Source organism: Curcuma longa, chromosome 21 (assembly GCF_044706935.1).
Source record: "Curcuma longa cultivar G26 ecotype Majalengka, Jawa Barat chromosome 21, ITB_CL_G26_1.1, whole genome shotgun sequence".
Classification (NCBI taxonomy): Eukaryota; Viridiplantae; Streptophyta; class Magnoliopsida; order Zingiberales; family Zingiberaceae; genus Curcuma; species Curcuma longa.
This window is the reverse complement of record NC_133881.1, coordinates 3,138,465-3,156,767: the sequence shown is the minus strand read 5'-3', so window position 1 is coordinate 3,156,767 and position 18,303 is coordinate 3,138,465. Positions and strand designations below refer to the sequence as shown.

Genomic DNA, 18,303 nt, shown 5'->3' with positions numbered 1-18,303 from the left:
TGGGAATCTTCGGTGCCTCGCTGACCCTTTCGTTAGCTCTTTCTCCTCAGGTTCTTTCGTCGATGGGACCAACAAAGATTAAAGTGGTGTATTTTTGATTGGTAGCTTGACCGTCTGCGGCATCCAGCCGGAACAACATCTAATATAGAGCTCAACGTTATGATAAAATCGAATTGATTGAACCCTACTAATAGAGATTGAATTAATTTTGCAGTTGGCCACGACGGAAATGGATATTATTTTGACTTTGTCGAAATTCGATTTTTGACCACTTCAACAACTCTGCTTCGTTGTAACCAACTCAATTATGTCCCGAGAGTAAATATTTTTTATCACAAATCTAGATTGCAATTCGACCAATCCTAGCTATTGATATATTAAAGTAGTGCAATTTAATTGTCTTAACTGAATTTTAAATTTTAAAATTTAGATCAAACTGAATAAATCAAAATAATTAAGATTTAAAATAAAATAAAATTTCAAATTAATCGAATCAAAAATTTAAATTAAATCGATTTGTTGATTATTTCTATTTAATTCAGATTGTGATTATCCTTATTTAAATGATTCATTAAATTAAATAAATAAGATCGAGGATTTATTAATAGAGATGTCCAATTTATTAACAGAGATGATGAGTTATGAATAATGTTTACTACTAAAATTTCTAAATTATATTTATCAATAAAATTTTTTAAACTTATAAATAAATAAAAAAACTAAAATAAATAAATTTATTGATTGGAAGTTACTTCACAGTTTGACACCTTTATTATCCATTAATTAAAATCAAGCCTTTATAAACACAAATGGGAAGGGCTCCTCGTCTCTAATTCCAAGCCACTGTCTTCCTTCTTCCTCGTAAACGCCGAGCCCTGCGCACAATCGCCGGCAATTCTCGCACGCGCTCGGGCAAAACACCAGTTCGTACTGACCTCCGCCGTCGCCGTCGCCGTCTCCGCCTCCGGCGCTCCGTATCTTGAACCGGTTCGCCGCCGACGGCTCCCCCTCGTCCCCGGTCCCGGTCGACACATAGAACCGCCCGTCGCCGAACCGGTCGAACTCGATCTTCCACATCGTCGTCTGGAGGCAGAGGGTCAACGCGTCGAAGACCACGGTGACGTCCTCGAGCAACTCCACGGCGGCGGCGTCTCCTCGCACAGGCGTGATTATCGCCGGCAAGCCGGACTCGGTGGAGGAGCGCGCGGGGGATAAGGAAACGACGAGAGGGCAGGAGTCGTTGCGGGCGGCGAGGGTGAGCGGGCCGGCGAGGTCGATGGCAGCGGGGTTGATGAAATACTCGGCGTCGGGAGTTAGAGGGTTGCCTTCGGTGTCAAGGACGACGGCGCCGGCGGCTGCAGCGGCGGCGAAGGAAAGGAGGAGAAGCGCGGTCGGCTTCATCGTTGATGCCGTGGTGCATGTGCTAGTGGACGAATGCTGTGCCCTCACATTTAATTTATAGAGGTACGTACGGAGTGAACTGCCCAATAGTTTGGTTTATTATATTCACATTATATTCGTGTCATTGTTAGTCGTATCTTATCGTGTAGTTGTTATTAGTCAATTAGAATTGTTGACTTTTTGATGACTTTAGTGGTGTTGACTTAAGAAGCAAAAGCTAAGATGAATACCTTTTCGGACTTTGAAAGCCCCAAAAGCTTACGTTCATCTCAATCTTGTTTTTAAAGGTGAAGGCAACCATTTGGTGAACTATAGTTCTCTTATAGATAATGAAATTGCAGATATTGAGATATATTAATGTATACTTCAAGAGCATACAGGCGATGGTGAATCCACTCCAATAAAATGTAAAATCTGTCATTCCAGTAGTTCTATATGATCAGCTTCATGATTATTTATGAAGAGATAAATCGAGAAGCTATAGTTGGTTACGACGGAGGAGGGTATTACCTCGACTTCGTCGAGATTCGATCTTTGTTCACTTCAGCAACTCTGTTCCATCGTAACCAACTCAACTATGTTCCGGGGACAATAAATTTATAATGGGGATATGGTGAACCCATACTCTTATAGTGGGGGTTCAATTCTCACATGTCATGTTTTAATACCCGTGGTACTCGAAATTACTGGTGACATTAGACATCGGACCATGGACATCTGTGCTTCTTGAATTAACCTGGTGGTGAGTGAAAAATTTACATGAGATTAGACCATCCACCTTCAAGATTAGTTTTATTATAAGATTTGAATACCTAAGTTATCAATAAAAAATGCAAATGCACAGTGTCCTCCGAGACTCGATGCGATGGTAAGCAGTAGGACAAACTCTCATGCAATGAGAGCTTGATTCCCACACATGTCACCTCATACGTTCGTCGTGCTCGAACTACTCGTGATGTTGGCCATCCGTCAAGATTCATATGTGCTTTTTTGATTTATCATAGTGATCGATGGAAAACTTTTGTGGGATCAAACTGATCACCTCCAAGATTAATTGATTCGAAGAGCTGAATTCCTAGATTTAAAAAAAACACGATTTAGTGATAAAAGGCGAAGACGATTCTCATACTTAGAATTTGAATTTTACGTTTAACATTTTCGAACACCCATAAAATTCAAATCACCAGTGACACTCGAATATCTTATAATGACCTCCTACACTACAAATCTAAGAATTGAATACTTAAATTAATAATAATAATAATATAAGTAAAAATCATTTAAATAAAATTTTTAAAATTCATATATTATCATAATAGTTATTATGATACTTATGAAAGATAACTCATACATTATCGTCATAATAATAACAAACTACAAACTCAATAATTAATATTATTTCACAATAAATAATTTCAACTGGAAAAGCCGACAGAGATGCTGCTCAATCAACAAAGGTAGATCGATCAAATCTAAAAGGCGCATGCATGCATGCGCATAAAAAAAACATGGTGCTTTGTGTCCGTCCCTATACAATACAAGCTTTCTAATACGTACCATCTTGTTTCACTCTCTTACTTGGAACATGAATCCAAATCCACAAGAACGAAGAACTGAATGAAATCAAACGGAAGAAGGAAGGAAGTATTTCAATTCATAGTATCCTTGAGCTATTCAACCTCACCCACCATTTCCTCTTCCCCTTGTCGGAACCACCGTCGTCGCTCCCGAGCTTGTTTATGATCACCTTCGTCTCTCGCAACCGCGAGCTGAAGTCCTTCTTCCACAGTTCGAAGTCCTGCTTCAGCCGCCGCAACTCTTTGTCGGGATTCAGGCTGGCCTCCGCCTGGCCGGACTTGACCTCCACCAAGAACTTCGTGTCGTCGGCGAACACCTGCGTCCGTTGATCGAATTCCTCCGCCAGCCGGTTGATGACGCTCAGGCTGGCACTCATGTCCCTGTCGAGCAGTCGGGAGACCGAGCGAGGCGTGCCGTTCTCCTCCCCCTTCCCTTGGACCGGACGTAGTCTGCGCTGCCCCAGCTTTGCTCCGCTGAGGCGTCGGAATTCCGTTCTGCGTCGTCGACGGCGAGGCTTCTCTTCGCGACCGAGAGGCTGGACTGCAAGGATCCCATTTGCCTCTGCCACACTTCTTCCATGGCTTTCATCTTCTGCTCGTACTCCGACCAGCGGTTCTCGTACTGCTGCAGCCTCTGGTGGAGTATGTCGTTTTCTTCTTCTTTATCTCTCAGCGCCGCCTCGGATTTAAGGATCCTCCTTTGCAATTCTGCTAGAACGGACGCCTTTAGAATGACCTCTTCTGCTTCTCCTCCCTGAAAAAGATTATGCCAGGAAGCATCCTGAAGCTGAACCGAGACGAGTAGAGAAGAAGATATCGTCGATTTGGAACAGAGAAAGGAGTATTATTCACCTTTTTGTCTGCAAAAGATCTACTTGCATTCAGTAATGTGATATCACCAGAACATCTCCTAACAAGCCATCCTCGGATCACTGCTCCATCCATTGATGATCGCTTAGTGATAGATAAATTATCGAAGAAGATGAGTGAGTAGTAAACGTGTTACCAGATTGGATCACTATGGAAGCGCTACGGGCAGTAACAAAGTTCTTCCGAGCAGCTCGAGATTTTACTTTCCTCTGCAACATTATTGCAGCTCTGTGCCTTGCAAGCAAACCAGAATATATTCGCCTTGTCTTCTCCCCTTGAATAACTGTATGTCAATTCAAAAGGTTATCAGTTCTTCCAATGACTGTGAAATCAATACTACTTGATTCGATGTAAGAAATTACATGATTGCAATGTAAGAATTCCCCTTTTGAGTTCTCTCCCGTAGCACCGAGCTTGATGGCCTCTGAAACAGCTTTGCACTCTTAAAATTCCATGTAGAGTTCTGTTTCTTGTGTCTTCAAGAACACCAATCTATTGATAGAATGAAACACAATTGTTCTTATACTGACAAATGTAATATGTTAAAGTTAACCGCAATCGATATTAGATTTCTCACTCACCTGTCCGGTTCGGAAAAACAACTTAGTATAACCAACTTGATACATTTCAGGATGAATGTTGAACTGTTTCAGTATTGCCACAGAGACACTTAAAGGATCTTGAGATGCAACACTCTCAAGAAGAAGAAAACCATACCTGAAATATACCAATGCTTTACAAGTTTTTTCTCAAAAAAGAGAATGAAATTGCAGTAGGAATAGTGATTTACCTTTTGGCAAACTTTTGGTGAGACATTCTAGTAGGATAACCAGATCTAGAGATGCGAACGACTTCTAGAACGCCACAGCACCTGAGCTGCTGAAGAACAAGTCCTTGCTCAAATTTTTCTGGATTTTGTGAGTTGTTTGGTTTGATGCAGCGTATGAAATGAGGTGTTGTATTCCCAAGTCTTTGCATCAGTTGAAATAGTTGCCCCTGAAGAGTGCAAAAGAAAAAGAGGAACGCGATAATAAGACGATAACATGACAAAAAGGAACTGAGTTGCTAGAGAAGTTAGCTAACAAATTTAAAGGAGCTGTTGATGAAGCTCATAGTTACACATCTGTTTAACCCCATACCCGAGAAGATTGAGAAAAAACGATGTTTGTGATCACAAGGTAAATGAGATGATACTGATTGCATGTTCATTCAGAATCAAACAGTTAAATAACAATCATGTAGTAAACACTTGAAGATTTATTGTGGTTTTTACCTTAAACTTTGAAGCAACACTCAACTTCTGCGAATCAGCGACACCTGATCTATGTGGATTGGTTGCTACGTTATCAGATTGAGACAGCATTTTTGATGCAAAATCTCGAGGAAGCTGGCATGTGCAAGAAGCAAGGAGCTGAATGGAATCTATGTGAAGTAGATCCCGGTTCTTCTCCAAAAACCCAGTTGTGTCATAGACAACCTAATAAAATATTTAGGATCAAAAGCTTGAACAATTACGCAGGAATGTCGACTAGGAAAAAAAATTGGAGTTGAATAACAACCTCCCCTGCATAGTGTTGTACTGTGAAAGCTTTGCCTCTTTCTCCTCGGAAGCAAGGACGAGAATTCAGATGCTGCTTCAGTTTATTCGCAAATGTAAGATCAGTTCCATTTGGAAAAGTGGATTCCTCATCCAAGAGAGATAACAATCCTAATGGTTTCTGCACCAAAAGCATCTTTAAATGAATCCCTTTTTAAGTATTTGAAAAGGAAACTTACAGTTCAAGTGACAATCCGGCAACAATGAACGATCGAAGCTCTATTAAAAAATATGAAAAATGGTATAATGTCATCATCATAGTTAAAGAAACCATATGAAAGTTTATCAGCCATGGATAATTCCCACAAAAAGTATTACGAGTTCCACTTTTCTGATTTACATATCAGTCAAAGTGTGGGTTTTAAGATGAATTTCAAACATCTAACTCCGCCATAAAACATCAAGGACAAGACAAAACAATAATAGTAATTTGCAAACTCCTTAATTCTTCAAGACTGTCCAGATTCATCATGTATCTCAGATTTTAACAGAACGCTGTATAAGTTTTGTACTGATCCTCCCTTTGAGGTTTAAAATTAATTAACACAAACCGCTTCATGATGATCGTTTATCTTCAGATTATACAGTTATGCTAAAGAAACAGAACAACAAAGAAATGACAAAAAGCATACAGCAGCAGGAAACAAAAAACACCCAAGTTTAAAATCAAAGGAATAAATCTAAAAATATAGTGAAGGACATCACATACTTTCTCAAAAAGATTTAGACAATCTTGATTATCCTCAAAGTCAACCTTTGCCCAGTCTATGCCATCTTGAACGTATTCCTGGGAAATGTAACAAAGTAAATATATGTAAAAAAATCAGATTAAGCACCTTATATTATGAGAAAACAATATCTGTTCATAAATCACAAAGCACTTTTCTAAAATGCCAAATATATAAGAATTGTGGAAGTACAGTTCGACAAGAGTGTTGATAAAAAACTAAAGAAAATAATACCAGAAATGCACATACAAATCAGTGGCATGTGTAAAGAATACAGAAACATAGATTGGGCCCTTTCCTAAGACTTGATATTTTGGGTTAAATAGTTAAGTAATCAAATCTGATAATGTATAAGAGCAAATCTTATGTTTGACTGTACTGCAAGTTTAGTAATTAGAAAATGTATATAACTCTTAGCAAACTAAGCCACTCCACAAAAACCTCCCACCTATAACCGAGAAGTGTCAGAATACAGGTGGTGGCAGCAAGGGCTATACATTAAGTTAGATGCCCACCTACAAGTCCAAGCAAGAAGTAGCCACAATGCACCTCTCACTTTATATACTGTTTATCAAATGCACTCAAATATTAGCATGAGACCATGTTGTGGTGATTTGTAAATGTACATTAGGGAAATAGAGACCATGAAACTCAACACCTGACACATTAAAAAACATTGAACAAACTAGTTTAATGGTTGTATATATCAATCAGGTAAGTTGCTCAACAAAAGATGAGTTATCAATCTGATAGAAACCTGTTGTACCAAAAACACAACATTTGTTTATTGGAGAATATCAAGTAGGTGTTTCACAAGGAAAGACAAGTTGTCAATCTGATAAAAAAGTACCTCTTGTTCCAGCTTGAACAAGTGGCGATTAAAATGTTGCTGCAGCCTTTCATTAGCATAATTGATGCAAAATTGTTCAAAACTATTTTTCTGTGAGAACAAGGAAAATAAACCAGCCATGAGACAGTGGATTTTACCAAAATGGTACGTAGAAGATGTAAGTGATTTAGAAGACTATTACATCGAAAGATTCAAATCCATAGATATCCAGAATACTGATTGATCTACCAGTGCGACGTTTGCTTATTCCAAGTGATCTGTTAATCTGTTCAACAAGCCACTCAAACAAACTCGCATATATGGATTTTGCCAAGGCATCTCTTGTATCAATTGCCTATCAAACACAAAAGAAATGTATAAATGAGATGCCTATCATAATTCATTCATTAGGCCTTTATGGGTAGAAGATGACAAACCTGAGAAAGTGTAAGTTTCTGTACAATGTTATCATTGCCAACCTTCATCTTGCGTGTTGACAGGGATAACTTAAGCGCAGTGATAGTGCACCCGATAAGCTTAGCAACAGTATGTGCGGCTGAATTGTATTCAATATCAAGAAATGGAACGAGAGAAATGAATCAATCTTATAATAGAAATTTTAAAGAAACAAATAATTAGCTAGAATCTAACAAATGATCCAAAAATAACCAAGGTTTAGACAAGATTATTGTATCAAACACTGTTGTAGCTAATGTATCTCAGATAGGGCTAGTTTGCGAGTTCAGATTACTGTATGAAAGAATGCAGGCTAGAATGGAAGAAAGCATACAGTAGTATAAGTTCAAATAACCATTTTATCTCAAACAGATAACTTAGAAACTATTTATCCAGATCTATCTGCCTTAAATAATTACTCCAACCAATCAGCACAGAAATAAAAAGGTTGCATGTATCAGACTATCCACTGAGCAAGAATGCAAACTGGAGAAATGCCCAAATGGAAACTTGGCAAAGCTCATTAGTAGTTTTGAAGGCAAAACCAATTATGACAAAACTTGTTGTGGTTCACAAATCAGTTCTCTGTTATCACTATGCAAAGTGAAAGGGAGAAAGTGCACTTAATTCTCATTCACTCATTTGTACCAAAAGTAACAGACTAGAACATTGGTGAAAAATAACAAGATTGAAGTTCTTTATTAACATATAAAAAGTGGCATGATCTACTAATGACAAGCAAAAACAAACTTGGATAAATTCAATATAATTCGAGTGTGAATACTAACCTTCATCTGCAACAACGTCAACATGATTTTCATTATCAATCACTGTAAAAGAGATGTTACCAAACCACAACACTGCAGCAAGCATGGCAAATACACTCTCTTGATCTTCTTTGCTGATATGGACAACCTCCATAGCTTTCTGAAACAATCTATGATGTATCAACCAAGAAGTTCTCTTCCTTGGGAATGGAAAAGTGTTGAATTATGTCATTAGATGACATACCGTAACAAGATGAAACCTTTCAGCATCATCAACCCCAGCAATAGTATAGCAACTGCTCTGCTTCAAATATTTATACTCATCTGCTTTCCTCAAATTCAGTTTTGCTGAGTAAAACAAAGAGCTAGTTAACAAGATAATGAAAGCACAAGGAAACTACATAAGATCTTTCAATTTGCATGAATAATACAATGTGTAACATCAACAAGGGAAAAACGGAAAGAATACAAACAAGATAGGCTGTCTATGTATATATAAAGTTAAAATGGACTGATATTTACAACTAGGATATGCAAGAAACAATTGGTCTCACAAAACAAATAACCATAATTAGTATTCTATATGATCTAGGAATCATCAAAATGTTCATTGGACAGTTAATTATTATGGGAACAAGCCAAGTATTGTATTCAGAGATATAGTGTCGAATGAAGTATAATGCAATTACCATCATTGTGCAAAACTTCTATGGTTACGATACCCTTTAAAATAACATGAAATTCTAGAGTCGAAGGAAGTAGAATATGTAAACAAAAATCAGTAGCAACTTAACAATTCAGTTAATTAATCCAAAGTTGAACACTGAGGAGCAATGGAGTATGGTATTGCAAATGAATGCATTGAGTAAACTAAAGTGTATGGCATGTCCATGCAAGTTCCTGGAGAATTAGATGCAGCTCCAAAGGAAAGTGTGTCACCAAATGCAGATATTGTTCGTGTTTCAGATATTGCTTGTTCTTTGACAATTAGCACAGCTTTGTGATATGTAAAATAAAATTGAGTAACTTCATTCAATCACTAGCTACAATAAATAATCTGTACATTTTATATAGATAAATAATCTAATACATATTGATAAATTATCTGTAAATATTATATACAATTAGTCTATATTAACAAAATAACAGAGTACAGATACAAACCCACATCATATTGATAAGCTGAGTAAACCAAATTTTTGGTCCAAGCATCCAATTTCTTACTAATTCAGGAGTACTAAATTGTTAATACTTCATAAATTGTTAAAATCAGAGACCAAATTATTCAACAATTAAATCCTCTACTAGTCTTTGATTATATTGCTCAGTGATGAATCTCATTTCCAGACCATGCTAAATAGATCTGTTGCTACAAACATTCTTTTCAGAAACAATTAACACTTTAGCTCAAATATTATATGACCCTCTGATATTATGCATTTAATAAAACAATTTGTCATGCCTACAGCTAGGACATACAGTGCAGAAATAGAAGTTTACTGGCATGCTGAGGCAAAAAAAAAAAAATGGAAGATGTACCTTTTAGAGATTTGGGAGCTCCGGCACATAGATAATAAAATATATGGTATGATCGTTCACCAACCGCACTTTGTACCACTCTTGACTGCATAAGTGAGAAAGGATTCTATATCAGTAACGAAGGTTAAGCAAAACTAAGGAAGAAAAAGAGAATGAGGCAGATAGAGTACCTTCTCAAGTAAAACTGCCCATGCAAACAAAGTCGATCACAAAAACAAAGATAATAAAGTTATTTAAATGGAGGAATGAGAAACAAATCGACAAAAAATATAGTAAACTTACATGTTTGAATTGAGGCACCGGAAATTTTTCCAGTCACACTGAAATGAATTTCAATCAGTTTGCCCTGTGGCAAGAAACCAAGATTTTGTAAAATGACAATGGATTTGGAAAAATGGTAGCAATTCTAGAACTACAGCAAGAATTAGCAAGTCTAACTTGCATTTTCTAAAATCAATAGAATATCTAGCATATGTTGCAGTAAAAAATTTGCCAGAGAATGTTAGAGAAGACATCTGCTAAACATAAGACAAAGGCCAAGAATAAATAAATTATCTTACAAAGCGACTGGAATTGTCATTCCGTAATGTTCTTGCATTTCCAAAGGCCTCAAGTATCGGATTTGTCTGTAGAATTTCATATTCAATTCCACTGCCTCCACCGAGAGCAGCCAAATATTGCATTGCTATTTTTGCAGTTTCAGTTTTCCCTGCTCCACTTTCACCACTACCAAACCAATTAAAATTAGTCATTCTCATAATATGTACAGAATCATAATCTAACGAAGCAAATAAAAGACACCAGATTCAGTTAACAGTTTCTAGAAATAATACTGCAAAACATAGCAAAATTACAACTAACAAAATTAGCTAGTTGCAGCATTATTTCATACATCATGATTCCCTGTATTCAGCAATATATTTTTTTTACTAATAACAAGGATCGTGATTTTAAGGCTCCAAACCATCAAACAATATGCTAACCTGATAATAATCGATTGATTGACTTCATCTGCAATTAAAGAAAGAAAATTATCAATCAGAAAATAGGAGAGATAATTAATGACTGCATTCTTAAATGAAACTATACCCCTACCTCGTATCATTTCGCGGATGGCAGTATCGGCTATTGCATAAACATGAGGGCTATTCACAGATTTATTCCTGTATGCTTCAATGAACTCATTTCCATAAAGATGAACCTTTTTGAATGGATTAATAGCAACCAAAACTGGTCCTGCTCTAGTCTATCTTGCAAACATGTAAAGAAATTGAAGAGGTCAGGACAAGTGAAAAGGTATTGAAGATTTTATTACTTGGGAGGGTGTCTAGGAATGGGTGCATGTACTCACATATATCATATCTCTGGAGTACCTAAAGTGTAGATTGTACAGCACTGATGGTTCATGTAGATAACTAAGTTGCATGAGATCATCAACACCATCAAGAATTTCAGGATTTGAAGGCAACAAGCTTTCAGTGTTGAGCCTTAAAACCTGAAGAAGTAGAATAAGTTTCCCAATTAACAGAACCAGTACTTAGATATTGCAACTTCAACTTAGGGGCTCTATTTGTCAGGATGAGAACTTGAAAAACTTACGTCACCATTAGGAAGAGATATAACAGACTCTGGTCCAGAAGATGATATTATTGTTGCTAATACCCAATCACCATTTGAATGTTGACACCATGCTTGAAGTTTCTGAGAAACAAACATTCTCACACTCAAAAAATGGTGTATTGAAAATATTAATTGACAAAAATGTGCAAATTAGGGTGGCAACTTCAATGTATATAACAAGAATCTTAATCTGCAACAATTTATAAGGGATAATTAAATAGTAAATGGCATGCATAACTTCTCTAAAGAAAATTTTCAAACATGAGCATGAGTGTTATAATAAACCCAATGAACAACCGAAATTATGAGAAATTAATATATTACTCTACAATAGAATGATGCAAAGGTTATTGTATGCATAGTATATTTGCTGAAACAATCTAATAATTGAGTGCATCACAATAGTAATAAAGAAGCACTTGCTCAATAGAATAGAGGTCGAATGGCATTAACTTCCAAACATGTATAATATGCACTAACTTAATGTCAGACTAAGTATATGACAAATCAATGGAACTAAACTCTGAATATGTTTAATCCACAACACATTGGGTTGTCGGCTAGTGAATTTCCTGAATGCTTCAAGTCACTGTTACTGATACTCAAGGAACAGCAAATGCATATGAATTGCACAACTTAACCCAAAAAATCTATTAGACTATATGAAAAATAGAGATGCATTTTTCAAAAGATAAAGTTACAGAAGCACTTATATAGGAAACATGGTGACAGCACCAAAATGTGACATAGAAATTAGTAAGGTTAATATTGAGAAGATGGTCCTGAGAGTTGAGAAACACTCGACCAGGAACCTAATTACGAGAAAAACCACAAACTGTCACAAGACGAAGAGAATCTTCGAGTGTGAAGACTAGTAATATTTTATCATGTCAATTTTATAATATGCTGATCTGCTCGACATTAAGCTAATTAGGCACAAACAAATATCTGTTAGCCGTTATAGTTAATCTGCACTCAGGTATAGTGCCTGCAGTAATTAAGAGAAAATTTGGATAAGGACTTACCTTTTTCGCAACATACGAACGGGTGTCTCCCCATTTAGAATCAGACCTCGATAAGGAGATCGCCGAGATTTCAGAAGTTGTTGAACTCGATGTCCTAACATCTTCTTCCGCAGCTCTCTCTTCGCGAGAAGTTGTCTTTGAGCTGTATGGAGATTCCTCATTCTCCTCATCATCGTCGAAATCCTTGGATACTCCTGAAGGACGATCCTCTCCTGAACTGGATTTGGAACTGCACGGTGAATCATCCTCCACCTTGGCTTCACCCGTAACCTTCTCTTTCTTCTCCTTTTCATTAAGATTACCAAGTCCATATTCGGCTCTTCTGCTCTCAGCAGACGAAGGCGATCCGCCGGTGAACCTGTGATCAAACGGCAGCGATTTCACGGACTGAAGCAGGGCCTGCGGGCGAACCTTCACCTTCGTCCGCTCCAATCGGGTCGGCTTCTTCGGCTCCCGAGTTCTAGGCGACGACATTCTCACAGACGCCATCCGCAACCTGATCTACTCGCCCCCCAAAACAATTTTCTCAAAAAAATCAACCCCCAAAAACACTAATTTCCACCACACCCACTTCTAAAACCCTAAAATAATCACGAAAACACAAGCAGGAAAAGTATACAGAGATCCAAACTAAAAACCCCGAACGATCTATTGGTCTAAAACATCGTCCGGCAACAGGAGTCCAAAAATTTGAATTTTTTTTTGAAATAAAGACGAATTGGCCCCAAGCCTGAGGAAAAAGGACAAATCAAACGATCTGGTAGTCTCAAGACTTCAAAAAAATAAAGGATCAGAGAAAGAGAAGGGAAAAAATGGATCAAAAGGAAGGAAAACAGAAGGAAAAGGAGAGCAAGAACCGGTCTTTTCTTCTCGACTGTGAAACCAGCAATCGTCGCTTGCTTGATCCGATAGATTTAACCACCATATAAATTTCCCGAGGCCGTCGCCTTCTTCCTTTCTCCAGCTTTAACAGTTGCTTCGGCGGATTATAATATTTGTGTTCAAATTATTTCCAATACGAACTCTTTTGGAAATAAATCCATAAAAAAAAGTAACGGACGAATAACGTCTACCACTAAAATAGCATCGACGGTACGTGACGGAGCTAACGGCTCACTCAATTGACTATTTTACCCCTTAGTACTTACATTATCCAACGCAACAGGATGAGTCAAACCCGTCAATTGATAAAATGTCCGGTCTCGAATGGTAATTTCAGGTACACGCGTATCTTTGACTGAGATAGAGAATGACGGGCGACGTCATGGGCCATCCTCGAATCTTGGACGCTAGATCTTCATCGGACGGACGAAAGGGGGACTTCGATGTCGCCCTTTCCGGTGGAAAGCCGGCGAAGAAAAAGTCTGCGGAAGGCTGCCACCGTTGGAGTTTGTCTGAGATCGCCGTTAGATTTGACGAAATCCGTCACGGCGGTGAGTTCATCATCATTTGCTCGTATTTATTGCGAATAAAATTAAAAATCGCTACCGTAATTAATTGATTAATTAAGGTGTGTGATCCCCTCGATTATACGTTAATGAGCTTGATTTGTTCGTCTTGTCAACGATTTGGCCAAACCAAATCATAATAACAGAAGTTTTAAAGTTAAATTTTAGTTTTTAAATTTCAAATTTAGTCTGTTACAAGCCAGTCAAATGTGCCCATGATACCACCTGGCTCAACGTGATATGAGTCATGTTGGACTAGCTTATAGGTGATCATGAGATCGACGATGTAATATCGTTGGAATGATAAATTTTATTTTTTATTGAAATATTGAACCAACTCAATCTACTCCACTTGTCGAACTAGATTATTAATTTTTAATATGTAAATTATCGATTTCTTCTTGTATGAATTAAGTATGAGAGAGTTTTCAACCCCCGGAGCATAGCTGAGTTGATTACGATGAAACAGACTTGTAGAAGAGGGCAAGAGTTCAAATTTTGACGAACCGAGATAATAGCTTCCTCCGTCATGATCAACTGCAGTTTTTCGATTTATCTTTACACAGATAATTTTGGAGTCGATCGTGTGAGACCGTTGGGATTCAGAGAAAATAGAAGACTAAGAGAATTAGATTTCAAATTAGTATAGTATATCTTCTTCTTTTATAGGAAATTTAGTTGTGAAATCCTAATAATTTATTGGACTTACGGATTCAAATGTTGGGCAATCAATTTAATTAAAATGGATTATAGATTTTTGAAATAGCTACTAATTTAAAAGTATTTTTTATCAAATTAAATCTATAATAAAATTATCCTATGATAAATATAAGTTTTATAGAACTATATTAATCATGATCATTTGGGAAAAAGATATATAGACTAATTAAGTTCATACCATAGAGATAACTATTATTTTCCAAATTAAAAATATAATATTTGCATACTCATATTAAAGATATAATCATTTAAATATTAAAACTTTAATTATTAATAATTTTAGATTATAAACCAGAACCTAAATGGTTTCAATAACTTGAATGAACATTTAACATAAACAGCTTGGTATAAACAAGATATCATCAATAATATACTTACATCAATAACATACTTAAGTGAATCATGTATGATACAAACTCTGCCCCAAGCACAAGGCAAGTGGTAAGATATGAGTGGTACAAATATGTGGTCAACTACAGTTTCTTAATTATCTCTTTACAAATGGTCGTAAAGTCGATCGTGTGATGCCGTTGGGATGACAGATTCTACCTTTGCTGAAGAGTGGTACAAATAGGATAGTTGAGTTGCTTATAATGGGACAGACTTATTGAAATGGATAAGGATCGAATCTCGACGAAGCCGAGACAATTTCCTCCTCATTATGGCTGACTATAGCTTCTTAATTTATCTCCTCACATATGATTATGAGGTCAATCATGTGGGGCAACTATGTTCATCAATAATTAAGAATTGAATATTTAAATTATCAAAGTATTATAACTCTCTCTCTTTAATGAGAATTGTGAAATAAAATAATTTAAGAATTTATTGGCAGCGGCAGTGATTACTTTTGGATCCACTTGCCTTGTCAGAAGCAACACTTATGAATTGAAGGAGCATGCATGGCCACATGATATGGAACACATGAATTGGGTGTAGAAAAGGGCTTTCTCATGTATGCTCCTCTCAAATAGGAAGGGCAAAAAGTGAACTTAAAGGAAACATTCAAAATTTGTATTGTATATAGATGAGTTTTTGTTTTGACAAAAGAAAGTATTAAGTTAAGTAGGGGCAAAAACGAATCAAACGGAATCAAAATTAAATTTATTTAATAAGTTAATGGAATCGAGTCTAAAATAAATCAAACTATTAAAATGGTTATTCAAATTTAATTTAATTTCTTCTTTACTAGCTTGAGTTTGATTTAAACTTCACTTTAATTTTAACTCTCAATTCAAACTTATTTGATATTTTAAAAATTTTTATATTCTAAAATAGTTCGTTATTAAGCATGATAATAGAAGCTTATTAGTTTATTTTTAATTTTTTATTTATTTACCGATTGATAAGAGTTTATTAATAAATATAGTTCATAAATTTTATTCAGGAATATTATTCATAAATAATTTATAATCTATATTCATGAACATTAACCAATTAAATACATGTGTTCTTGTTAGTTTAGTTTAACGAATTATTCAAATTTGTTCATTTAATTAACCTTATGTGTATTGAACGAACATAAATAAATTCTTACCAAATCGATCATCAAATCTAAAGTTAAGTGTGCATAATTAAGCAATACCCTCCTGCGTCGTAACCAACTGCACTTTCTCGATTTACCTCCTCACAGATGGTCGTGGGGCCGACCGTGTGGGGCCGCTAAGGTGGCGGATCCACCTTTTTGCAGAAGAAAAGTGTGCATAATTAAATTCAATGAATGTTCACTGATTTACTTGGGGTGAAACTATTAGGTTTAAGGGCCTATTTACATAGGTAATTAAATAATTTTGTGATAGTAGTAGGGTCCTTTTTATTTTATTTATTTTATTTTTTTTTGGTAATCTAGGTATCTAACTATTCGAATCAATTAATCTTAGAGATGATTGATTTGGTCCATGAAAATTTTCCACCGACTACTACGGTAAATCAGATAAGTCATCGCGTTGTTGGACACTGATAACCAACGAACCTTCATAGGTCGTTCCTCGTTGATCATGAGAGTCATGCTCCACCTGAGTACTCGACCATGACTCAAAATACGACCACTTTGCCAGTGACACCAAGTCCATGGGTGATCGTACTTCACATTGAATTCGTAACACAATCAACTCCGTGAGTGGACCTAGGCTCATGGATAATCGTATTTTGTGTTGTGTTCCATGCTTTTCCATCAAATATATAGAGCATCAACATGCTCTATATGAGATTGTGAAGGAGGAAAAGTAGGGACTAAGATCCATTAATCTCTAAAGATTTATCAAATACCTCACAACTCTTACATCTCATCCATATTTATAGGGTTTTGGATGATATGAAAACAACAAAGCATTAATGGTCATGAGAGGTACATGAATCTATGAAGAGGTGCTTGGGGTAAAATTGAATTTGGCTTCTTGTAGAAGAGAAGAGACATTCAACTTGTAATTTGCTTTTTGGAATTTGGTTGAATCCAACAGATTGATCCATTATGCTCTAGAGATCCATCAAATGTCTTTACCATTACACCATGCCCTGAACAAAAGGCTCCTTTTTATTAATTATGTGCATGCATAGAGAATATCAAAGAAGGGAGTAGATAAGAGTCTATTTTTATATGACTTTCATCTATCATTGAGTGGGAGCGAGGAATCTCTATAGCAATAAAGATGAATCATCTTTCCTCCATCACTTTCTCTCGGGACCTCGACTCTCAACATCAAGAAGAAAAAAGTGAGCAGAGAGAGAGAGAATGGAGAGAAAAAAAATTCTAATAGAAAAATAATTTCTTTTGAGTCGATTTGAGTTAGATCACCTTCTTGTATCTTCTCGTCTTAGCAAGGCCGATAGCAATGGCAAGGATGAGAACAAAGATAAGGACGAGTGTGCATGTGTGAGTAAGTGCGATGAGTTCCATTGACAACAACTCCTGTGGTTGGTTTCTCATAAAGCAATGGTCTAAATAAAAGTACAAAGGTAGATAGAGCTAAGAACAACAAAGGTATATGGAAGTGCAACGGCAAGACATCTTCTCAATCTCAATGAATTAACAGATGAATTTCTCTCTAACTAAAAAGAAACATTTTACTTCCTCCCCTTTACTTTTGTTCTTCACCTCCTCACCTTCCAATTGCAATCTTCTCAATTAAAACTAACCCATGAAATAATCTTTGAAAATAAATCCAAGTATCCGGCCATTAACCCTGAAATTTGAAACACAAAAAAAACAATATGTGCAATTTTATATTATTATATCTAACATGAGTTTGTCTTTTAGATATATATAAAAAAATATTCTTTTTAAATTTTGTTGTGGAAAAATTTTAGTGTCTTACATATTTAAGTAATTGCACATTGATTTTTGTTTAAAAGTAAACAAGAAAGTTGGATGATATATATGAGTTGGCAAATGAGGAACATAATTGAAAAGGGAATAGCGAAATGGGAAGGGAAAAAAACAGAAGAAGAAAGTGAAATTAAAAAGAGATGATACCGCGAGCCAATAATACAAAGTGTGTGTTTGCTAGGAGCTGATCGTAGGGCCGACCGTGTGAGACCGTTGAGACGACGGATATTCCATCTTTTTACTAAAGTATTTGCTAGGGGCGATCTTTTATTTATCTTTTTCGGGTACAAAGAAACCTTTGATTGAAAGAAGAATAATGAATCCCTTGTCAAATTATTGTGAAGGCAACATGTGGTTTGTTTGCCATCCATCTCTCTCACACAAGAACATTCTTAGAAGGC

General features: G+C 36.3%; 1 protein-coding gene and 1 pseudogene across 1 annotated transcript; both read right to left on the bottom strand.

Moving 5' to 3' along the window:
• Nucleotides 1–789: 789 nt before the first annotated feature.
• LOC141814499 (kunitz type trypsin inhibitor 104-like) lies at nt 790–1,401 on the bottom strand. The gene has a single exon (XM_074702456.1). The coding sequence runs from the start codon at nt 1,399–1,401 to the stop codon at nt 790–792; it is 612 nt and encodes a 203-aa protein (XP_074558557.1).
• Nucleotides 1,402–2,839: 1,438 nt separating this feature from the next.
• LOC141814354 (myosin-1-like) lies at nt 2,840–13,379 on the bottom strand (annotated as a pseudogene).
• Between the last annotated feature and the right edge of the window lie 4,924 nt (nt 13,380–18,303).